Consider the following 25,486-nt stretch of genomic DNA (forward strand, 5'->3'; position numbering starts at 1 on the left):
AGATAAATAAATATTAGAAATAAATGTTATAAAGAAAAATTGTCATTTTCTTTTATTATCACAATGTCGTAGACATATATTTATCCACAAAATTTTATACTTCTTACCATTTTCTACGGTAACTGTTCAAATATTTTCATGAATCATGTTATAGTGCCAGTTATACGCACACTTTTTTCACATTTTCAATATCTCAATATCGACGTACAGTAGCTACAGAAACTAGAAGCATATATCCTTATTTTTCAATGAAGAGCTTTTTTTATCAGTTTCTGCATTTTATTTTCATAGAACGATGAAATTTATGTAATCATACGAAAGTACTACTAAATGGTACAAAATTTAATCTGCTCGAGCCTAATTGATTAATACGTAAATAACTTAATAGATACAATGATGTGCCAATACTTTTTGCAGCTACTGTACAGAGCACGTAGGCAATTTGATATCGCAGAAATCATGAAATGCCGCCACAAATTCAAACGCGGTTTTGCGCGCATGTTAGTTCCTGCTTGGTCGCTTGGCGCCGCCACTCGCCGACTGTTTTCAATATGGCCGCGGTGCCGTTCCTCAGAAGCGATTCGGAAAGAATCGATCTCGGTTCGGTAGCAGTGAACACGTCACAGTATCCACATTTCGAAAGTTCTCGCGGAAAAACGTGTCCGTATTATTGTTTCGTTGATTAACCGCGAGTGGTGGATCCGTGTGCGAGCGAGAGGGAAACATCCACGTAAGCGCATCGATTCGACAAAATGAGCAACGTACCAACAGGTGAGATCACTGACGCCACTTTTTCCCGACTTACGTTTCTTATTTTCCTCTGCAAGAACGCATTCCATATTTTCGGCGTGACACACCGCCCACTTCAAACATTCTTCTCTTTCAAAGAGCAGTTTTACAAGAAATATAATTTTATGTATGTAGAATATAAATTGCACGATATTTCTGGCTAACGCGTTCTAACCTATGCTGACTTTTTTTTTTCGAATCGCTCACATTTCGCGTAGCCTTTAAAATCTTGTCTCACTCACTTGTCTCACTGAATGACGCACGATCGATCTAACGCGATAATCGTCCGATATCGAGAAAAATATCACTCGCCATTCTGCATCACGTAATTGTCGAAAGTACTTCGAGATTTTTACAGTGAATATTATATTTTATGCAACACCGTGAATGTTATGTTCAACATATTGAATATTATATTTCGTGTAACATTATTTTTAGTTATACGACATTTACGATTTTATCGTTGAAAGTTAATGATGTGTTTAAGGAAGTCGGAAAGTACACCGTTCGAACAATTGTTGCCCTAACCTCTCCAATAACGCGGACAAATACATGACACGTTATATATGTATATACCGGTTTGTGTTACTCTTGTCTCGCGGCGCTCGTTAATTACGCTAACGTGATTAGAATTTGTCCAGCCTTTGTTTAAGGTGGTCTTTAACGAGATGAGAGGGCAGCATTTACTTGTACGTACACTATTCGTCATTTTTCCGTTTTTTTATGTAAATGCGTTGTTACTTAATACGCGTTGAAAACAATGAAAAATTGAAATACATTAAATGCTTTATTGTTCTTGGAATATCGAACATTTTTATCTTTTTGCTTATTTAGTTTTGTTATCAACATTGTGAACAGATGGTGCACGTTTTGGTTCGTGAATGAAACATGAGTATGCGGTTAGGATGTTGTATTTTGTTCGTAATAATTACGTAGCCGTAAGTGGCTAGAAAGATAATGATATTTTAGCGATGATAGGTAAATGTCGCTAACTATATCGTGTGGCACTCGTGTAGTAATATCGTCGTCGCTGTTAACTTCTTATCGCGAAAATTATTATCGCCCTGACGTGCTACACACATACACTGTTTTTAATGGTTACACGTATCATTACTGCTCGTATTTAATCAATCTTTGTTGGAAAAATATGAAAATTACACGTCTTATACGACTCTTATTTCTTTATTATTCTAGCGATTATGGAATTGGTTAAGGTTGATTCAATTAATTAGATCGAGTTAAAAATCATTTTCTTTTTTTTGTAACTTTGAAAATAGTAACTAGGTTTCAGTATAAATAGATAGGTTTCTTTTCTTACTTTACTTAATTTAAAGGGTATTTTAAGTTATTTGAACGAATTTGAAAAATTGGAGTATATGTTTTATAGTTTAGGCTTAGGTTAGATTTCCACGTAAAATTGGAGTACCTGTTTTCTTGTGAAATATTTTGATAAAATACAACGTACATCATACACGTTATCTTTGTCCTATCGTATCTCATATTTTTAGGATACTTGGTACCAAAAATCTCTTCAATTATAGTATTGATGGTATAAAAGTTGCAAAATTTTTCAAATTACCGGAACAATATTTTTGCGATTCATAAAATAAAAATAGATGTGCTATTTTAGTCAACCCTATTAATAGAAACATTACGTAATATCAGCGAATTGTGTTAGGGACGCCAAAGACCATAAAATACTAAACGCAGTAGAATTATATGCGTAGAGGTTATAAAAAATGCTGAAAAGACTAGGAATGCCATAAATATTGTAAAAATATTAAAAGTATATTACCTGATAAGAAGAAACACTTCATTGTAAAACATATCCAATGACTTTTTTTTCTATAACCACTATACCCACAATAGAAATTTTATTCTTTTAAACAATTAATTCGGATATTATATATTTCACGAATATTACCAATTTAATCTTTCGCAAAAATAACACTACATCAAAAAATATATTATTAATTGAAACACCGAACATATCAAGGATACCAGAAATTACTTGCAATACGAGGAACTCATTTCGTACCTACCGCGAATCCATTTCGTTCCACGTTCTTGACCATTCATTCTTAATCCCATCAAAGATCTATGAGCTGTGCAATGCACGATCCAAAAGACGAAGAACCCATCGAGCAGAATTATTCCTCGCTGCTTTCGAGATTCTAGATTCCGACCGAGCTTATTTTCTCGGCCTACGCCAAACATTAAAAAGGCCCACACGTAGTGTTTTATCTTTCATGGTTTAACGGCCAAGTTTCGTGCATACTTTCCCTTACTCTGTTTGTCATAAACGGCACCGTTATTTTCAGTGCAAATATTTCCCGTTTACCGCGTGTAAACCGACTACGAGCGGAAGTATCGCGACGACTGATTTACGCGAAACGCTCGCCTTTTTTTCCGCGAACCAATCGGAAGAGTAACGGTGAACCTTTCCGCTGGTTACTTACGAACTTCTTATTGTCAATATTGTCAGTTGGCTCGTAGTGATCCAAAGGATAAAGGATATAAAGGATAAAGGATGGTTCTATTCACATGAATATTCGTCGTAGTTAACAATTTTTTTTTAATTTAAACATTATTTTGGTATTTAGGATCGATTAGTTTTCACGTCAAGAATTAGCGAAATATTTATTTTATTTATATAAATTAGCGAGGTTTTGTATCTCGGTAATGAGATTGAAACTTTGCTGATAATATTAATTCATATTATTAGGAATGTGATAATTGGTATTAAAACGAGAGGAAGTTGTATCGAAAATTTCGTAGAAACGTGGAAACGAATTTTTGTATTTTTCCCAAAAAGGATTAATCTTCGGATTAAGATATTAAGGGCTTTGTATTTTTTTACAAAAAGAATTAATGTTTTGCGTATGTTAATTTGAGAGAGAAACGTACATTTTTTATGGTTTTCCGTAAATACTATAAACTTAGTCCTAGATCCTTTTTTTTTTTTTTTTTTTGTAATATTTTGTATAAACCAGTGCCCTTATTCGTTGATTCTCCAGCGAACAGAATCGCAAGGAGAAAGTTGCAAAAGCTGAGGCCGCCGTAGTGTCGTGTTCGCGGAAATCGCGTCGCGCGGTCGTTCTGGTTGCAATGTAATACCGCCACGCAAAAAAATGCTTTGTACAGTTATTCCTGTTTCACCCTTCTGTCGAGAAGGTCAGATCGATTTTGTTTCTCGCTGAAATTCCATTTGAACGCGATTCTTGCCGAACAGTACACGATTTTTGGTGTATCGACGTTTCGACGACGGCTCCTCTTCCGCCATATTATTGCTTTCACTGTTTCACACAATGCGCGAAAGCAAATTCTGTGTGGTTATTTTCATGCGGCAGTTGTACTAGTAACTTCGTATTTTCGTAGGCTTGATGTTCCTTCTATTGTTAGAAATTTCAAAATACACACGATCGATTTTCTATGTACGTCAACCTCACAATTCTTTCTGCAAAATAAACAAATTGTTGATTATTTTACATCGAACCAAGTCTCCGATACGTCATTGTATACTTTGGCCCGAAAAATATACGACATGTCAGAAGCAATAGAACAGTTCTAAAAGACGAGCTTGTGAAAATATATTGACTTGGTAGCATATTTTATTAACACAGTCTAATTTTGTTTTTCTTTTTTTTTTTTCTAATTCTGTTACTAAAGCGAAACGATGTAGGAGAAAGAAGAGAATATTTCATTGTTTCGTTGTTTTTAAAAATACAGACAGATATTTGACAAGAAGTCTAAGAAATTATTTCATTATCCTTCTCGCTGTATAAACGCTTGTTTAACTCTGAAAATTACAACTATCTCAAATAGAAATTCAATATCTGTACTTACATGTTTTATTACTTTATTGTATTAGCTTCGTAATTAATTAGTTAACGTAAAGTAAACGATTCAATTAAAAAGTTTGAAATATATCTGAATTATTATTATATTTCAATTTTTATCTTTAAATTCATAAAGAAACGAGATTGTATTCCTGCATCCTATTTATGACTCCTTTTTTTATAGAAATAACTTTTATTTCTCTTCTATCGCTTCTCATATACGCTTCGTGAAACAACATAAATTTTCTACTGTATGCGTACTTGTTCTTGAAATCGCAAGGAAGATAATTGGTTATGTACAAACATTGATCTATTGCATAATCTGATTAGTCGTAAGTGAACTTGTTATGCTCAGTGCTTTTATCAACCATTACTCTTTCACCTCATAGAACACTACGAAACATTATCTACACTGTTAGATTATTTTTTGTTTATTCCGATGTAGTTATTTTTTGCCACAATTGGCATTTAATAATTTGGTAAAATTGCATCGTACTTGTACTTTTACAATGTTACATCTTTGCTAAATCAAAACATGTTACTTAAGATATGTATAGAGAAATATATATATTTTTATTCTTGCACATATAAAAAGGAAAACTCACTGGAAAATATCGGAGATTCTCTTGCATTTGATTTTACAATACGTAAAATAATAATTATTATTTTAATAACAAGATTTAAGATTTTTATACTTCGTCTTTGTTATTAATTTTTCTACGGTTCTACGATTTCTCGTATCTCGATCTCATCGTTTTAGTTTGAATCTAAAAGAAATTTTTAGTGGGATAAAAGACTCTTAACGTGTTAATACAAATAAGAGAAGTTAACATAGAGTTTCTCTAACATAACAGAAAAATAGGAATTTGATTTTAGCCGAATCTAACGTTTTGTCTTATAAAGAAAATATTGTCTTTTTTCCCATTTTTCGTTCCTGTGCAGCTGCATAAAAAGTAGAAGTGAAAGTCAACATTCACAGATTCGTAATCTACATTCCAGTGTAATTGTTTTAGTCATGGACGTTACAGAAACCTTTGTTAGAAATAATTGCCGGTTAGAATTTCAGTGGCAAATTTAGAAGGTAACTATAGTTTGAAGGTTTCTCAATTACGTGCTCCATTGTAACGTGTACTTTAAACGATTTCATCTTTATGCTTGCATACGCTTGTTTAGCAGTTGATTATCGGTTTTTGTATTCTCCACCATGAATTCATTGCGTGAAAAATGGCAGAAAAAGATCGATTAAATGTTGTTATCGCAAGATTAAAATTAATTTAATTTTGCCTATTAAAATTCACGCGAATATCTAATTTTTTTAATTAACAACATTTACTTTGACGTCAATTCGATATGCAATGGTAGCAAATAGAAATATTGTCGTCGATTTTCAGTTCCCATACGAAGTGAACTCGTGATATTCTCTCGACTTCGCGTTTCTAAGTCAAAGAGTAGAATTCAGATTCGGTTTCACGTGGATGCGCAAATATGTCTGTGATCCGTAGACCGTAAAACAAAAATTCCAAATAGCTGAAGTAGCAACGCGGTTTTCGAGAATATATAAAATATATCTTTTTATATTTCTTAGTTAGAGACAGCCACTCGATTAACTGCTTCTTCATATAGTACAACATAGTGTTAAACAAAATATTTTCGTTTATCAAACTTATCAAGGACTTTCAATGGTAATAACCAAACATTGAAAGTATTCTCATTCTTGAGAGATTAAATGTTCTAGAATAAAATCTGATCCAGCATAGAATACATACTTACGCGATATACATACTTCACTCATATTATGATCATCGATAAGGTCTTAAGTTTATTTCCTGTATTTAACACGATATTAAACGCTTATCGAAAAAAATTCGTCAACATACTTTACTTTATTTTCTCTCAAAATATTAATGAGTTATGAATAGCGTAGAAAAATTTGCCCTTCGAATATGAAAACGAGAGAAAATCAAAGCCACGATACCGTCTTCAATCACACTGCAAATTAATTAAAGGCAAAACGTTCTGCCGACAACGAGTTTAAGTGTATAGCACTCGTCCCATTTAATATCTCACTTTTTGTCCGCTTTTCCCTTGTACATTCAATAGCCGTTCCTCTGTCGTGCTAATATAATATTGCTGTTATTGCTTGCCCATGCAACGTGCCATCTGGCGCGTATAATGCATAAATTACTGCACATTATTCATCTAAAAAACGTACGTATACATTACATTTCATAGGAGAAGTTTAAAAAACTTTACCTGACATTTAAATATGTAGGAATAATAATCGAACTAATTTCCTCGCATCAAATGTTATCGAAGAGAATTTCTGCAACCAGCATTCATACTTTCATCACTAAGCAGCGGATTTTCGTGCATTTGTGAGCAATTTAAAGCGACAGAAATACACAGCACATAATACAACGCACACAATAATATAAATATTGTAGAATAATATATCGTAGAAAAATATCCAAAGTATTTTAGTACTTTTTTACAACGTTTAATAAATGGCAAAATTTTCATCGCAGCCGATTCGCTAGATGCGAGAATATTCTCGATTTTCTAACGAGGTAGAATTAATTTCACGTTTCTAAAAAAAAAGTTCCATTTCTCTTAATAAGACCACAATTCTCTAGCCGCCCGAATTCCCGCGTTTTCGATTCAATAGCTAATACGTCAAACGATCTCCTCGCTTAGAAAGCGTACTCATCGGCGCAAATTACACCTCGAATTCCACTTTCATCTTTTATCTTTTTGTCTTTCTTTTTCATTCCGCTTTCACGTTAGCTGAATTGTCCGAAGCCTGGTTGAGCGAAATTCGCTCGGCGAGCAATTTATTAAAAGATGGTCGCAGCATCGATACCGGCCAAAGCGAAACTTATAAAGCGTAACTTCTGACCGTTGAGAAAGTTCACTTGCCACTTTGACTTGGACGGCAAGCTGTTAGTATCGCGAATACTTAGCACGGCAGTTTTATCGATCTTTACTTGAACTAACGTCGGGCCTGCCCACCGTAATTCCGACATCGCGTGTTTCGGTCGACTTGAAGGCACGTAAGGTCCTCGAACTGATTCGTTGCTTCGCGAAAAATCCCAAGTATTCGTTCTACCTTCTGCGTTTCGATAGTGAAATAAGGAAACGTTCCGCTGGAGAACAGGAGACGCTCCTCGTTATTAAGATAAAAATAAGTTTAACTTTGCAGCTACCCTGCTAACGCAAAATATCGAACACATATTCATACGATGTTAGAAAGGGATTCAATTCTTCTTTTAATGTATAAATATACACGCAGTATTATATTCCACATTAGGAAACTATCATCTTTTACGAATATACAGGGAATATATATTTTGTATCACGAGAAAGCTATCCCTTTCCGAATATAAAATAAATATTTGTTTAACATCAGAAGAAAAACACGCTCGTAAACATGTACATATTGATCTAGCCATTTTTCTAGAAATTGTTTGTCACGATATTAAAATATCGAAAGATAGGCGTAAGCTGTCTTTGATCGTTAAGGTTTATTGCATCCGCTAATCTATACTAAACTCAATTACACAAAAGCAGGACTTGGGTCACTATATCGAATCTACTCTGCGACCCACTTCGATAAATCACGTTTGCAGGAATGGAAAGCAGGATTCGTTCGACACCTATCGCTGTTCGATATCTGTAGCGAAATAATAATTACACGATCGTAGAACGGCAATGGAATTTTTAATATTTCCAAACGATCGGTCACTTCATCCGTGCATTATTACGACAACCAGCCGTTAACCTTGAGGTTCCTGTTACCGAGAGAGGGTCACGTTTAGAACTACATCGAAACGAAAGAAGCGGATGAACCGGTTCCACGTAGATCCCGTCCTATCAAACTTCGTTCCGAGTTCTCGGTATTGAAAATACGTGTTATATCCCTATTTGTCACGCTTCCTATTTGTTCTTTGTCCTGTTTTTATAGCTAGCGTGTTAAAGACCTTTAAACGCTATTATATCTATATAATTCAATATATTGCATGTTTGTTCAGAATTAATCATTTCTTTTTACTCTGTTTGTTATTTTATGGGAAGGTTGATGGCTCTTTAGGTATATGAATTTTTAACAAATTGTCGGTGGATCGAACGTCGTGTTGCAATTTGATACGCGCAATTCTTCGCTGGCGGTGGCATCTAATTTTCAAATGGAATTTAATTGAAAATGAATTGGAAAATTCATTGTAAGAATTCTGGTGAAATACTTCCTGTCTACGATGTAGATTATTTTTCCAGCACTAAATTAACGCTACTTTAGAACTGATTCTGTCTCTTCTGTTACATTGCACATTTTTACCGCGCGCAACCTACTCAATACTGCACTTTATAACGAGTAAGCTCTAAACGAAAATAACTCCGCATTGAAATTTTACATTTCAATGTAACACGAACGTTTCCTACAGGATCTAAAATTAATAACTTTGAGAACATTTTTTTATAGTAAAAAAAGAAAGAATTGTTACATAAGCGTAATTGACTTTCACTCGCTATCGATGCTATCAGTACTATAAAAATTTTATATAACCGAAAAAGATCTCTCAAACCGGTAGTTCCTTTTAACGCCACTTTTCATCCGTATTTTTATATACCGCAAGAGGAAATTCAATATCCGAGCAGGGTCATCGAACCGTTGAAGATTCCGTTCCGTCATCCTCATCCAACGAGATCCTTGGTAGGAACAGACGCGTATTTTTTTCCTTTATCCCCAATCCATCTTTTTTATCCTCGATCAAGATCCTTGAGAAGCGTGTATGCGCATTATCACGCGCTAAAAGTACAAAAATTATTTTATCTTAAAGACTAACGGACACCGTCCTTTTACCTTTCGATGCCAGTCGAATTTACTTACGCGATGTTGCACAACGTGAAGTTGGTGAGAGGAAAATAATCGAATCGATTTATCGAATTCGTAGCAAAAGTCATCTTCTCCTGGTGCGCGAAATACCTAGAAACGAGTCAATGAACATAAAAGCGAGCGTTATTGCTGTTTAATCGTTGATTCTGGGCATATTCCGCGTCGCATATGGCGAGCTTGAAAGAGGATTATGTATCATGAACGTTCGTTAAATCTTTAAATGCCAAGTTTAGGACGAATATCGTCACCAATTCGAAGTAGAAATGGAAATTGACGAACGAGAAAGATTTTATTTCGCCACGCGAGATAACATCAGTTGCAAGGAAAGACGGAGGGACTACCAAGTAGGAAATGGTGGGGACCCTAGGTCCCTTCCTCTTTCACCTTCTCGAAAGAGGAACAGGTAAATAACTGGCCGCGATTTCTTTCCTTCGTGGATACGTGGCCGGGTGATACTAGCGCCGTGGTTGGTCAAATTCGAAACTCGCGATCTGTTCGCGTCGGGAAAACGAAGCGTGATCGTGCCAGCTGTGATCGTCGTCTGCACGCGGCGATCGACGCACGTGGTCGTTCGGATCGTTGGCAAAAAAGTTTTAGCGAATCGTCGTTAATCGTTACTCGAATGGAAAACCCTGAATTTAAGAGGTGAAGTTTTTTCGCGGCAATTTTCGATGTGTGCGACACCTAACTTCAACCAAAATTGTTTACGCGCGAGACGCGTGCTGTTCACGAAAGTGAGACCAGCGCTTCCGACGAAAAACTTTAGTTTAATTCGTAGATCGTTACGGGGATAATCGCTGTGGTGTGATCTACGGATAAGTTGTGCAAATGGTTTTATTAGCGGGACTGGCGCGGTTACGGTAAACAGTTTTTAGAAGGAAGTCGTTTTACCGGTAGCGAAGGAACAAAGACGCGATATCCAGTAAGAGGACGTTTCATTCGACATGACAAGCATTTTATCAACGATCTCCGATGCAAAGGATAATTAGACATAAAAACGTTTGACAATTTCGCAATGTCGTGGGAGTTTTCTATTTGCAACGTTAAATCTCGGTCGAACGAACTGGTCAAAAGTGGCTGTTTCGCGTTTCATTCGTCCGTTTATTCTACGAACCTTGCTGTCAACTAGTCTCTAACGTGATTCGATCGAGATTGAATAAATAAAGAGATAAGCAAGTGAACGAATCGAATGATAATTAAATTTTCGCTTCGATACCTCGAGAAGAAAGAAAAACGAGTAACTCCGCTGACATGAAAACCGATATGCCGGACGTTAAACAGGACCAGGCTAAAGTCGAAGATCGCCGAGGTTCTTCGAAACAAAGTACGAGATCGAGAGTGTGTACGGGCCACGGTGAACAGGATTGCTCGAGTGAAAACGAACACGAGTTGGAGTCGCTGGAGTACGAGGAAGACGTTTATTATTCGAATTTAACTGCAACTCCCAGCTTCGACGACATAGACGAGCTGAGCGACGATGCGGACGAAATTATTGTCCATTGCTGGCGGGACTCGAACGGTGATATAGACGAGATCGTGGTTGACGATGCGAATCTATCGGTGGAGACGCAGTTTTTGACGCCTGACGGCGAGGACGGCGCCACTGGTCACGGAAAGAAAAAGAGGAAATCAGTTCGAGTGATATTCCAGGACTTCTCGAAGCCGTATCTGGCCAAGATCAGCAACAGCCAAAATTACAAGAAGTTCCTCGAGTTGGTAAAAGGTGCAGCATATAATTCGCGAGAATGGTACAGTCCGACGTATAAATTTGTAGCGGCACACGATTTAGGGAACAATTCAAATCACGTTGTTATTTTGCCTCGAAGTATCGAGACCATTAGGTTATAAGTAACGTAAGAACAAATAAACTCCGGGCAAAACAATGTCGCCGCTACATATAACCGTCAAACGTAGACGAATTCGAATTTTCCGGTTCTCCCCCGACCACTATAAATAAACGGACGCGATCGCAAGGAAAGGAATTACAGTCAATGACTGTCGATCAGTTATCAACGAATTATCAGCGATTTAATTAACGAGTCACTAGCGGTCTTATTTTACGACTTATACACTGTCTTAGCGAATCGGTTAGTACGAGCGTCTTTGCGAGCATTATCTGTAAACTAATTTATCATTTTAAATATATTCGATGGTTTCAACAACGAGCAATCTCGTCCATTAAACCTTACCGACCAACCGCCCTCTACACATAAACCTCTACAAATTATTCCAAAGCGAAGTACATAATATCGTATCTTGTACCGGTTCTTCTCTCGAACGTTTTGTTCCTCGTATTCGGTAAAACAGTTCGTTATTATTTATCGTTATTTTTAACAACAACAGATTGATCGATACGTCGATCACATCGCCTCGTTGGATATGTGTGTTTCGATTACGAGATCCGGCGCCCTATAAATTTACGAGTGTTGTACATAATTGCGTTATTTACGGTCGAGATCGAGCTCGTTTAGATCGTGTGTAGATAGATGGCGGTCACGCGATGCGCTTGCGTTGAAAATTCCCAGCTGGACTAAAGTATTGCTTTAAATACACGTATTCGTTGCAGATTTATAGCTTATGCGTGTTTTAGACGTCCGATTGAAGTTCGAAGTAAAATATTTTTTCGGGGCCGGCTCCAAGCTGTTGTTTCACGGGGATATTTATCGCTCTTGCGCGAATTGTGGATTGGAACCGGTAGATGCATATATAAACGGCCATAAAAAGTAGAACGATGTTGCAAGATATGAAAGTGAGAACTATATCAACGCTTCGTGGTATTGCTTCCACGGAATACCGACGGGCAACGGTACACCAGGGTAACGTTACGCTACCATTTTGGTAATGACAAGAAACTACTTTTGTATTTTATTTAGAGGCAAAGGATGTTACTGTCGCGATAAATTTCCCTCGTGCACTTGTTCCGTCGTAAGAAAACATTGGAGAAACGAAGCAATGTCGAGCTTGTATCTTTTCGGCGGAAAATTTATATTTGTATGTTGCGAGTGCTGTATCAATGAAGATTTGCGATGAAACGCAACGCGTACTCGTAGGTTGATTGTATTTTTAGCTTTCGAAGCTATTATTTCGATAGTCGATGAATCTATTTTTTATTTCTATCTATGTATGGTTAGGAAAACATTAATAGCACGAAGAACTATTTTTAAATAGAGTTGACGTGAAATTTATACGATGAAATTTGTAATTTTATGTAAGAAATTCACCGATTCGGCTCGTGATATATTTCTGAAACTTTAATCGAAAAATATGTCCTGAAATCTGTGACGCGTTCCTAAATATTCGATTCTTCTGAAAATAATGCTTTCCGATATTATCGATATTTTCGAAGCTACTTGCTTGTTTGTTACACTTCACGCGTCTCATCGCGTAAATAAGCGCTGCTTCTTGAATATTAATCCCTTAACGTCGGGCTTCGTGTCTCGTAGAAAAATCGTGTGTTTATATATAAGAAGACGAGCCGCTTATCTAATCCGTTTCTTATCTTCGCAGCCTAAAATTCAGACATCGAAATATCTTTGAAACCGCTTCTCTTGTACCAGCAGAAAGACGTTTTATTGGTTTTCAAGGAATCGTGAAGATTGTTGCCACAAATTTTGCACGCTTTACGCGAAGTTTGTCTTTCACGGTGACTAATTATCACAGAGATTAACACTTTTACGTACGTAGTTTCATCAGATCGCTACTACGAAATAAAAGTCAGGAACATTTTAAAATAAATTTTATAACCGACTGCGAATCTTTCTTACTAAGCATCATTATTGAAGCGTTATTGGCATTATTAATGACTGCGAGGTCTTGTTTTTTCGTTGTTGCTGCAAATAGCAACTTCACCTTATACATGCTTTATTTTATTATCTGTCTTGTAAAGAAGACTATGACCTTTTGCCACAAGAAAGAGCACGTGTCAACTTATAATTATCTCAGGTTCGCGTCATTTTACAATCGTTGAAAAATCATATAAATCACAGATTAGAGACGGTAAAATTACTATCGTCGTGCTATCAGTGAAAACGTAGAAAAACTGCTTTATCCGCCGATTTCACGGATTTTCACGGCCGTTTTATTACTTTCACCCAGCGTAAATTGTTTCTCACGTGAAATGCAGAGTTTCGCGATGTTATTGCGCGGAATTTCCGGATTTCCTTTTCGTTAATTGAACATTTTTAATTTGGTGCAATCGTTTACGTAAACCGGAAAGCCGTGCATATATATATATATATATGTATATCTCTTGATATCATTAGTGGCGCGTATTTTATATTAACTTCCTGTTTAAATATAATACGAGCCTTTTTAGACGCTTTTCTTTCGCTTTATCTTTATCCTGTCGAACAATTATCGATAGATACACAAGATTAGATATAGTTGTGCCAGGAAAAGCTAGATTCTAAAAATATCAATATCAGAAAACGTAAAAATCTCACACGATGATTTCATGAAAAGTCATAACTAACGTAAACAGACTACTGCAACAGCTAACATAGCAACAATGTAACTAACTCTCTATGTAAGAAGAGACCAGCATCTGCGATTCGAGAGGCTATGACTAATCGTAACACGATCAATAAAATGGCAATGATCCATTCGCCTTCGATTACGGCGGTCGTACACTTGCGTAACTTTTTACGTCCTATTTTTATGATATCCGTGAGTCTGATCACGTTGACCGATTCCTCGATTTGGACCGATTATTCGTAATAAAATCGGGCAATGAATTAAATCGAATACGAACGATACTGATACGACTTGTCTTTTTGACTTGTCCAGTTGCGTACATAGCATGTACAATTTTATTTAGACGAACGAAATTTCGCAACTACTTAATTTACCAAATTTCTATCGACTGAATTCACTCGTTCAAAGTTTATATTCCACCGTACAGAGCTGACTTCGGACAGAATTGTTTAAATAATTGTTAAACAACGCTTTTGGTGTTTACTGTTCCACGCCTTTACCATTATGGAATCTAAGCGTATTTTGGATATTTTACGTATAATTTTTAACGTTCGTGCAACGAAGCCGTTTTCTCTAATGCTTTTCGGGGGTTTCAGGAGAAGACGCGACTCTTCACTCGGCCGATTACATCTCGCCAACGTCAGATAACGTAGTGAACGAGCTGCAAGGACTCTCTCTGGAAGAACAGAATCGCCAAAAGGAGGAATGGAGCGCGGAACTGGCCAAGGTACGTACTCGCCACGCTTTTTCATTCCGTTTAAAGCACTGAAATAGCTAGAATTGTGAAATATGACCAGCAAGAAATTCACCGGCTACAAGATCTATTTCAATTAATTCCGCGAAGACAGTTTTATCCTATACATACTCAAGGTCCTTATTCTTCTTCAACTAGTTGTATTTTTTCAAACACGTTTTCAAAGATAGAAGATGGATTTTGGAAAATTATTAATTACAACGTAAATATACGCACTTGTATTTCAAATAAAACGATCATGCTATCGAGCTACGATGGTTATGTAAATTTATAAAAAATTGTAGCTATATTTTTATTCAACCTTTTAGACATCCTCCACATAACTATGGCTACTACTATTTAGTATATTTCGTTAGAGAACATTTGCCTTGAATCTTTAATTCCCTTGCTCATTGGAAAAATAATTCTCAATAGACGCAAACGTTTTTGCAATTATTAAATACAATAATTTTACGAATAAAAACGTCACTTTTATCGATTATGGCGGATTAATATTCACATAGCTCAATTCCCTTTATAAACTGCAAATAATATATACATTCGACATAGTTTTCTCGGATATTTTACGCTTAATTACCGAAAAGCCTCAGCGCAAAAGAGAAACTCGAGCATGAACGATTAACTATTTCGCGAAGAAGCTGAAGAAGCCGCGTGTCGTAGGTGGAAGAGGAGATTCAAACCCTGAGGCACGTGTTGGCGAACAAGATCAGAGTCTCTCAAGAGCTGAAGAGGAAGCTGGGCATCAGCGTTTGGAAAGAGATCACCGACGACATGAATCAGGGCTTGAAAAACGTTAAGGAGAGTCAAGTGTACGTTTTTATTCAGTCCTGCAGAAGCACGTACTTCTTTCTTTATCTTTCACCCTCATTTTGCACGAACGGAGTCTCTGGCTGGGTTTTTGCCAGCGCTGTCACGCGCAGGCTTGTCAGCAGCATGATCTATTCAACCATTTCATCGTTACGTATTTAATTGATACTCGATTATGTTATTTAATTTCGCTAAATGAGATACTTGTTTCGACCTGTTAATCGAGCAGAGCTAGTCATTTATCTCTCGACGATTGAACGAAAGAATATTCGCGACGGATAAATTATTTAGCTAGAAAATTCTCTATTTCCTTCGTACGAATTACATTACGGTTGTGCTTCCGTGGATATTAAATCAATACGCTTCGTGACTCTTTGAAATCAAAAGCTTCATTTTCAGAAGAAAAGAAGGAAACACTATAAACGTCTGTGAATTGATTTATATAATACTCTTCTTCGCTTTCTTTACGCTTGTCATTTTTTCTTTGTAGTCTGACAATTTTTACGATACGATTAATTCAGCGTACTTTTTCAATGAAGTTCTTTGAAACGAAAAGCTGCTGCTTCGAAAAAAAAATATTATAAATGTCTATGTATTCTTTTTTTACATAGCAACCTTCTATTCTTCCTCTTCTATGCGTTTACCTGTGAAAATCGAACAAAGTGAAACTTCCTTTTTAAAATCGAAAGCTTCGTTCTCGTAAGAAAAATATTATGAATATCTTTGAACGTATTTACACAGCGACCTACTTCTCTTTCCCGTTTCTTTTTTTTTTTTTTTTACATCGTTAAACAAAGCGAAACTTTTTAATACTATATCAATGAACGCTGCTGTGACAGCGCCGCTACAGTACAAAGGATTCAACTTTTTTTTAGGGTAACTGAAAATTCTATCGAAGAGAGAGCCAATGTATAATTTCCAATTTACGTAGCAGTTACGGTTTAATTATACTGTAGCTGTTCTGTTAACAGGTTAATTTCGTTTTAGCGCATGCTGCTGATGCCTGAGACTTCAAGCACAGTTACGAATGCCACACGCGAACAATTTGTGCGGTTCGAGCTAGAGCTATGAAAGCTTGTCGCTACTAGAAATGACGTCGAGGTTGCTGTAACTTCGTCCTTATCGGAATCGATGCGTAGTATTCGTACCGTTCACGGGCCAAAACGATCAACTTTACCCTACGAAATCTTTGAAATTTCACCGCCAAACTATCTTTATAACTTCGTCAATTTTCTCTGTTAATTTTTGTTTCGCCATGTTGATCGAATTTGGCAAATGAACGGTTCGTTTGTCTCTTCGTAAAGCATTCTCAATTGTCGCGCAATTTAAGTAGATATCCGTTGTTGAGAGATCCCATTTTGTTATTTCGTTCGACAGGTTTTTAAATCACCTGTAAAGATACCGCGATAGACGAAACGCATGCATAATACGTAAGTTTTTGTACAGTTACACGCGTATCAACGACTTACAGTTAGATGTGTGCGGATAGACAAAATTGTCATCGTATCTGACGGGTTTCAAACGGATTGGAAGAAACGGGGCGGGTTCGATTCTGGATTCTTATATCATCGTGACGAAGTGTCATAGTTGGGTATGATAGAAATGTAATGGAATACAGGGAGTGCCAGTATGTAATCGTAGTACAGTCGACAACGATGTTAATTCTATGGAAGCAAACAAATTCGAAATAATAGGAAAAGAATAGAATTAAATTTTCTCATACGAGCTTCCGTATCCGATAAAATCGAATTTCACTGTTTGTTTAATCGATTAACGCGAACTCGACTGATTACCAACTGGGCACGAGCGAGTAATTAATAGGAATAAGTAAACACGGGGAAATAAGTCAGGAACGTAAAATGAAATTTTTCCATGGCAGACTTCGTTGTTGAGAAAACGAAGTTGCAAACGTGTTTAATTAAAAATTGCTCTGAAATCTTCCGAATTTCATTTTCTCAAAAACAAAACGCCAGACGAATAAATTTTATTCTACTTTCTCGATTTTATCCGGACTACGTGGATATCCGCACTCGTCTAATGAAAGTTGATTTTTTAATTGCGCGTAAGGTGACGGCTGCCAGCCCTCCGTACCTTTTTCGTTTATTTTCTGCTACTTCTGCTCTTCAGACATGTAGAACACTTTTCTTTGACTTTTGGTTGGGTTCTCATTCAGTTATCAGAACGTCGGCGAGAAACTCGGTCAGTTCAGCAAGGCGGTCACCGAGAACACTTTGTAAGTACACAAGCAATCGTGTTATCCTTTCAGATCCAACATTTCTTCCATCGACTGTTAACCGTAATCGTCTTCGACTAAAATAAGCTTCTTTTCTTCTTTCCTTTCTTTTCTTTTCTTCTTTTTTCTTCCTTAGAATCCTCGACTGGTGTAGCGCGAGTCAGATCGTCGATAAACGAGCAATAAATGGATAATTGATCGAGAAATAGTCCCGTTAACAATTAAGGAACACACAGGGAAAACGTGCTTACATCGATATTATTATATCGTAGAAAATTACGTGATTACATAACTCGGATGAAGATCTTGTTAAACTCAAAGATACGAGTTTTTTTAGAAACAGCTGATAAACGTAGTTTCGTAACAAATCAACGATATAATGTAACGACGAGCGATATTTCTAAAACGTCCGAGACACTGGTAAACAGTTGTTGCCACATATTTCAATAGGAAAATTAAACGATGAAAGAGAAATTACTAACATGAGATCGATCGATATCTCGAATTTCAAAATCGTTCCTCCGTGAGATGAATAAAACCTGTGGCTCCTGTAATCCTCCATTCGTTCTGCGTCGCAAGAGTACCAAAAGCAATCAACGAGAAGTACAACGCGCTGAACGTGGAAGGACATACGTTACGTTTGCGAGCGACCTGATCGCGCCGCACCATTTGAGGGTTGTGTCCGAGAGAAATTTTGGATCACGATATTAACGCGATTTATACGTATTAGACATAACTTCCCCTTGCCACGATGTTCCCTTGCACGTTGTCACGCCACTCGCGCAAAATTCACAATGCTTCAGGTTGTTCTAATTGCTCTAACGTGGACGAAACGAAGTACGTACAGAGGCTCGAGAAATAATCAGATAGAAAAATAGAAAGGCACGCACCGCTAAGCTAATTAGTGTCCAAGATAGAAAGTCGGTGTATCGACCTCGGGTTGCCACGAAACAGCGTCTTTTGTTAGCCGCTTGCGTAGAAGTAACGATAGCAGAGAAGCATAAGCTTTTCTAATGATGGCAATCTAACGATGAGCACGGAGTGCTTGTGAATAACGCGATGTAAATGTGTGGTTACGAGATTGCGGAGCTTGCCGTGTGTGTGAAAGTAAAATGCATGACATATACATCGAGCTTGAGTCATTATCGAAGTCCCGAGCAAAAGCATCTGTGACCACGGATAACGCGACCTTGCCTGGACAGAACAAGTTCCGCGTAAAATGAATATTTATCATTTTCCTCCTTCCACAGATTCCAGAAGACAGAGTCTGTATTCAAGACCACGGCTGAGAAGACGACCAGCATTCTTGGCGGCTTCGGAAGTGGATTATCCATGAAGCTCGGCCAGATGCGTAACTCCGACAGCTTCCGTTCCCTAGAGGAACGAGTTGGATCTGCCTACGAGAACATGAAGGTTGTTACCGACGATTGAAAGAATTTTCCGTTTCTTTTTTAACCTTTTGGAAGAGCTTTCGTTAAACCTGTCGCGTTTCTTCGGCCCATTTCTAGATTGTTGATTTTTATGCGAATTTCGAGCGTTTCCTAATCTTGACAAGATCTTTTTTGTCGTTTTATCCGTAGACAGCGACACATAGCTCCACCAAGTTTCGTTTAAAAAATGATAACACAAAACTTATAAAGCCTGGCTTGTTAAACTGCGGGCCGTGACCCTCTTAGTTTCCTTAACGCGTCCACAATGATCGGAAGAAGATAGCTAAGACCCGATGTTAATTAAGATACGTTATTAGAGCCCCCTGTAAATGTTACGTTCTCATGAACCTCTTGGATTTTTATTCTACGTAAAAGATCGTACGCGTTGATACTTCTTAAAGATCTTAATAATAAAATAACGCGTGTCCTATATCGGATTTATACGTAATTTGAGCATATTACGAAAGAGAATGAAATAATGCGAACAAGTTGACTCATTTCGTCTTACGACTCGTTTCGTCTTTGGATACCAGGATTACGCTTTTAGACTTAATAGACGAATCGTGAATAATTTCGCTGTGTGAAATTTCATTCTTTGTGTTCGTTTTAATTTACGTGTATTCAACTTGTCCTTTTCAACTTGTGCATCGTGATCCTCTTAGGCTTCGAAATATTTTATTTTTAGACTGGCTGTTCTTAGTTAGTTGACAATTGTTTAATTTAATAGGACCACGTTGACGTATTTTATGAATAATGTTAACACTGATTTGCGTTAAACGAGAGAAAAGAAACATAGTACGCGAGTGCGTGTAAGGATGAACGGCGTCGTGTGTGCGTATGAATATGTGGAATTTTGCATTGATGAAAGATGCGGGTGAAGATGCGAGAACGAAGAACAAATGCGGATCGGATGACAGAGGTTAGTGAAAGAAAGAAATCCGGCTGTTTCGTATGTAACGGATTGATAGAACAGGGTCAACAGAGATTTGGGGATAGCTGTTTTGTAGCTTTTGAGAACCGACGCCGAAGATAGTTAATATGGTACGTTATGTTTCAGACGAAAGTCGTGCCTTCAAGATCCAGCTCAATGCAAAGCTTCAATGAGATGCTTCGAGACACGGAATCGTTACGCTCGGCGCCAACAGCTACCAGCCCGACCATTCCGGAAGACAAACTTCTGTCTTAGAGTTGGGCATCTCGAGTTTACATCGATTTCTGCCTCTTCTCTGCGTAACATGCTGACGCGTCGATCCACGATGCCGGTGTTTCGCCCTATGCTACAAACTATCACTTTCCACTGCGTATTGCTATTAATCAGGGCTATGCGATGTCGTCTACGTAATCGAACGTCTATTAAAACGAAACAAAAAAGTAAAAAAAAAAAAGTCAAGTCAGTCGTGGAAAATGAGTTGGCTTCGCGGATATCGATCGGTATGATGCAACGATTCGAACAATTTGTGTATTTTGGATGTTTCCTTGCGTGCACAAAGCTGTGTAGGACAGTGGACGTTGTTGGAAGCAACTTGATGTTTCTTCGTGATTTAATAAGTTGCACGATATGCCCTGTTGAGAACAGAAAAGCTAATTTGTGATCCTTTCTTTTCTTTAGTGATTATTTTTGTTTATTCTTTTTTTTTTTTTTTACGGATTGATTTTTAGAAATGCGTGGAGAAATCTTGTTGATTTTTAACATGTGACGTTTCTTTTATTTTGTTTCTCCTTTTTCTTTTTTGTTGTTTAAAGAACATGCAGGATCTCTGTGTTAATTGATCCTTTTACGGTGACAAGCTTATCAGCGTTGTATCAATAGTTTGCGTTTCTTCGTATCGGGAACATGTTACTCAAGAAGATGGCAATTGATTTCTTTACTTTATCGAACTTATTTGCACTACAGCGATTTTAATAACGTATAATATAATATATCGTTGGATACGTACCTTAACGTTTAGCGGTTCAACCTGTTTTTGCACCACGAATTCGTGAAAGTAGGCACACACGCTTTGAATAGATATTTTACTCTGGTGGCGTTCTCGTCCCTTTCCGGATATCGATAATCTCAACATCAGAAACGATACCTCGATGTATTCCTATGACATACGAATTCTGACTAGCAATCTTCTTCGATAAGACTCGTGCTTCGACAATACTATCTATTTTCGTGTGATAGAAAATGATCGATCTGTATCGTACAGTCTATTTGAAAATAATTCGAATTCGTGCAGTAACATTTGTAGAGTTTCCAGGATTACTTTACGCGGGACACAGGTGGCCGCCATTGTTTCACAATTATTCGATTCATCTCAAATATTCCCGAAAATATTTCTGAATAGGTATCTATCTTTGTACGTTGATAAATGTCCTTATAATTACGTTATGAAACATTTTATAACTCGTTGCATTTAAGCGAGACTAATATCGATCTTAAATAACGAAGCTGTTACGGCTATTACGACCATGTAATTTCGTTCAGAATCGAAATCTTATCGTTGTGAAAATTAATAAACGCGATACTGTTATACATGTTCGCAATGAATCAAATTCTTCAGCACTATGCTTGAACATATAGAGAATGGTCGATAAGTCACTTTCCTTCCCATTTTTAAGAGCTGTATAACTTTCTTTATTATATATTTTTAAATTCTTATTTCAGACTTTTGAAAAAAATTGCAATGTAGAAGCAAGTACAAGTATTACAAAAAAAAAAAAAAAAAAAACAGAAAAGAATACGACCTGATTTCTTTTTGCGACATAACATTACACCAAACTATAATCTTTACAGAATGCAATTCTTATTGATGTTCAAATCTTGAGTTTCTACTGCCCTAAAATCTGCTATTCTGATAATTGACACACCCATTGAATGAAAATGTACCTGGCATCTCTTTAAAATAGCGTTAGAACAATGGAGCGTCGATTTTGAAAATAATATTCAATAATTTTTATTCGTTGCTCCGTAATAATTGTCGTTATGATGGATATTAACTTTTCTATTATAAATCTTCGAACGTCTTTAAAAATTCGAAACAGGTATTTAAAGATATACAACGAAAAAGAGTTTTATAGAACCAATCAATGGGAAGGCGAGTTATGCGTTACACTATATTTAAGAAGAATTGTTTTTGCCTTGAAGAGTTTATGAGGATTATAAGGATGGCTTGGTACGGTAGTCAATGGTACAGCGAGGCTTCCCGTGTTCCGTGATCATTGAGCCTTAAGGACGACTTTTAAAGAAACACGTGTAAGACCGATCTAATTGCAAATTGTCTAGGAAAGCGAAGAATATTTTTTACTAAGCTCTAGAATGAAATTATGTGGCGCGGACGCGCGATGACCAGAGCGCGTTTGCTTGTTTAAGAAATTCGTTAATTTAAGAAGTCGGACACAGATATTATAAATGCGTATACATAAAGCATTTTCTGCCTATTTAACGAACTCTATATGTCATTGAAACTGGATCTAATCCCTGCGAATGTGTCGTAAGATCTGCGCTCGTATCGTCATCGACAACCTGCTACACGATCTACTTGTTCATATTGGAGAATAAATTATTTTGAAAAATGCTACACGTGAAGAGCGATTTTTCACCCATAGTACAGGGCGTGACTAAACGTTTGTTACATATTAAAAATCTATGTGTGCTTCTTAATTATATGGAACTTATTCGTACTTATAATGGCAATTTAATAATATATTTTTTATGAAAATTTCTGCAGTTTCCCTTTCTTTTGCTAGTTTCAGTAGGGTCTCTACGATTTCTAGTTAATTAGATAAGATTGTTCATTTAGATTAAGATTATTCCACGGAATATTATTATATATTTGACAATCATTTTCTACGTAATTCATTATACATTGGCACTGTGTGATTATTAATAGAAATTAGAAATAATTCTTTGTTTTATGATTGATTTTTTCCCCCTTTATACAGAATGTAGAATGTTTCAGAGTTTCTTTTTTGTGTTACATGATACAGTGTGTCATTGGAATAATCTTGCATATTGTTTAAGTATATATGTACTTTGTATGATATTTTAAGATTACCGTCCTAATATAAGAAACAATTTGTGGAAACTACTCTACTTTCGAGTGTTCCAGTTTCCTGCTTATAATAAATGGACCACTTTATAGACTATCTTAACCATCGTCTTATATATTTATTTTCAAATAAACCTTGTTTTTGTAAATTCATTCCTTAGTAAATTTCAGATACCCGAAGCGCAAGAAACGAATTACTGGGATTTCTTACTTATCATGGTCTTTAATGATATCTAAACAAGAAGTCGCATATTTTAGACAGAAAATGTAAAAATGAAATGTAACTTGAATACGCGCACGTGCGTATCAAATTCGCTCGGCAGCAGTAAACGGTATTCCGAGTGAAGTGAAATTTCTTTGGAGCTACTTTTCAAGTACTTTTAAAAGTACGAGTTCTGGTTTATATTAAACTGTAACGCAATTCTTTCTTTTTATTTACGTCTTTTACGAAACCTTTTATATCAAAAGAAGAAGTAAAAAAAGATGGAAAGCAATACGGCTAGGAATTTCCTAGCACACGTTTATCCACGTTCGTGAGTTTAAGCTTGTGTATCGTACTGCAGCTCGTGCAGAAACAGACTTCAACAAGAAAGAAGTCCTTGATTTCAATCGATTTCCTTTGAATAGTATTTCTGACAATACTATTTAATAATAACTATTAAATGAAATTATCATAGTTAAGCGTTTATCCTTAATACCCAAGTATATTAATCTCTAATTTTTGTATGACCGACAATATGCCTGACTCAAGTGAAAAATATTACCTGCAAATCTGATGCTTTCTAGTAACATGGAGTATGCATGGGGACGACGTGGAGTGCCTGGATGGATGGTACTTCACGATAAGGATCAGTTGGGAAGATACATACACGCAGCATTAAAAAAAGGAATTGGTCAACTACTTTATTGCCATTCTTCACGTGGTACAAAACATAGTTCGGGTGCGTACGAGCACGCTTAAGTACAAAACAAAAACGATCCTCTACAAGTAGTCTTCTCCAGCTGCATGGCGAGAGCAAACAAGTAGAAAGGTAAGAAACAGAGAAAGAGACAAGAGTAAGACGAGATGGAGCAGGGAAAGATAGAGAAAAGAAATTTAAAAAAAAAGAAGAGAGAGAGAGAGAGAGAGAGAGAGAGCTGTGTTAACGTTAAATGCATACATATCTGTATATGTATCTGTATACGTATAGAAACATGTGTGTGTGTGTGTGTGTGTGTATATATATATTACGACTTCGTTAACAACATAAAATGTAATTATTCACATAACACAATAATCTGTGATCTATAATATTATAACGATCTGTCTTTTGTACTGGATAGGCCAACACGTACAGTTTCCTATATACATATAGTCGAGATTCTTTATTAAAGTTCCTTTCTTTCGTTGATCTTCGTTTAATTACCATATAATTCAATGAGAAAGAAGAATCCATTTATGAGTAACAAAGCGCGAGCTTGGCCTGTCGCTTTCTTTTCATCAGGCATCGTGCAGCCCCGTTTGAGTATTATTTAGTTTATTCGTTTAATTAATTATTTATATTGAAAGTATCTCGTAACAGATATATCTCGTTGCCATGGTAACCTTGGAATTGGGTTTGCCATCTCGACAACGGCCAACAGTATCGAAGTTCTCCGTTGTCCTTTAAGATTAGGCTTCGTATTAACTAAGGTATAGGGTGTGAGAGAAAAAGATGATACATATATATATATATATTTATCTATAACATATGTATATATCTATAAACACATGGGGGTGTAACGTTAAATTAAGAACGCAGTGCAGCGTAATTGGAAGGGATCGTTTTATAATACAACGGTACCTTGAGTATTATTCGACGTGAACAAATCGGCGCGACGGCTCTCTCAACGTCTGTCGTCGTTGAATCACGCGGTAACGATATAATTATGCTTACGATTAAGCGAATCACGAGTAACGATTGTCGTTGATGAATCGCAGTTGGCGGGAATCGATTCTGTGCCGAGAGGAAATTCGCTTCAGCCTCCATTGCTTATTCAAGTCGTTAACATCCTTCACAGTTTATTTCAAGGAACAATTAACAATATTTCTTCTTTCTTTCTTTTCCCTCTCTCTCTCTCTCTCTCTCTCTCTCTCCTTATTGTAATCTCTTCAACGTGTCGAGAATTAGCCAAAGAAGAAGAAGAAGTAGAAGAGGATAGCAATGTTAAAATACGTTATTAGAGTTGCTGAAAATGTTACGTTCTCACGAACCTCTTG

The 25,486-nt window shown here is 36.6% G+C and overlaps 1 protein-coding gene and 1 long non-coding RNA gene across 5 annotated transcripts; one reads left to right on the forward strand and one right to left on the reverse strand.

Moving 5' to 3' along the window:
- The first annotated feature begins 531 nt into the window (after positions 1-531).
- LOC117234645 (tumor protein D54) lies at positions 532-23,350 on the forward strand. 4 transcript variants are annotated; one of them, XM_033496051.1, is made up of 6 exons: positions 532-771; positions 14,586-14,716; positions 15,404-15,552; positions 17,724-17,783; positions 19,034-19,196; positions 20,271-23,350. In XM_033496051.1, exons 1-6 carry the CDS (start codon positions 753-755, stop codon positions 20,397-20,399), a joined length of 651 nt encoding a protein of 216 aa, XP_033351942.1. In that variant the 5' UTR covers positions 532-752; the 3' UTR covers positions 20,400-23,350. The 4 variants fall into 4 exon arrangements, with proteins under 4 accessions (XP_033351942.1, XP_033351939.1, XP_033351940.1 ...); XM_033496048.1 differs by lacking the exon at positions 532-771 and adding an exon at positions 10,713-11,239; XM_033496050.1 differs by lacking the exon at positions 532-771 and adding an exon at positions 12,088-12,332.
- Positions 9,126-10,240, reverse strand: LOC117234649. Its single transcript, XR_004493556.1, has 3 exons — positions 9,765-10,240; positions 9,511-9,606; positions 9,126-9,429 (listed from the first exon to the last, which is right to left on the reverse strand). It is a non-coding gene; the product is annotated as an uncharacterized LOC117234649 (long non-coding RNA).
- Positions 23,351-25,486: the final 2,136 nt, after the last annotated feature.

This window comes from Bombus vosnesenskii, unplaced genomic scaffold (genome assembly GCF_011952255.1).
Source record: "Bombus vosnesenskii isolate JDL3184/JDL3185 unplaced genomic scaffold, Bvos_JDL3184-5_v1.1 scf7180000013305, whole genome shotgun sequence".
NCBI lineage: Eukaryota > Metazoa > Arthropoda > Insecta > Hymenoptera > Apidae > Bombus > Bombus vosnesenskii.

Bases quoted from the DNA above. Each gene is read 5' to 3' on its own strand.
- LOC117234645 (XM_033496048.1), top strand. From the start codon at position 10,768: ATGAAAACCGATATGCCGGACGTTAAACAGGACCAGGCTAAAGTCGAA. The intron at 11,240-14,585 runs GTGCAGCATATA...CGGGGGTTTCAG, and splicing joins GTTCCTCGAGTTGGTAAAAG to GAGAAGACGCGACTCTTCAC. The intron at 17,784-19,033 runs GTAAGTACACAA...CTCCTTCCACAG, and splicing joins GCGGTCACCGAGAACACTTT to ATTCCAGAAGACAGAGTCTG.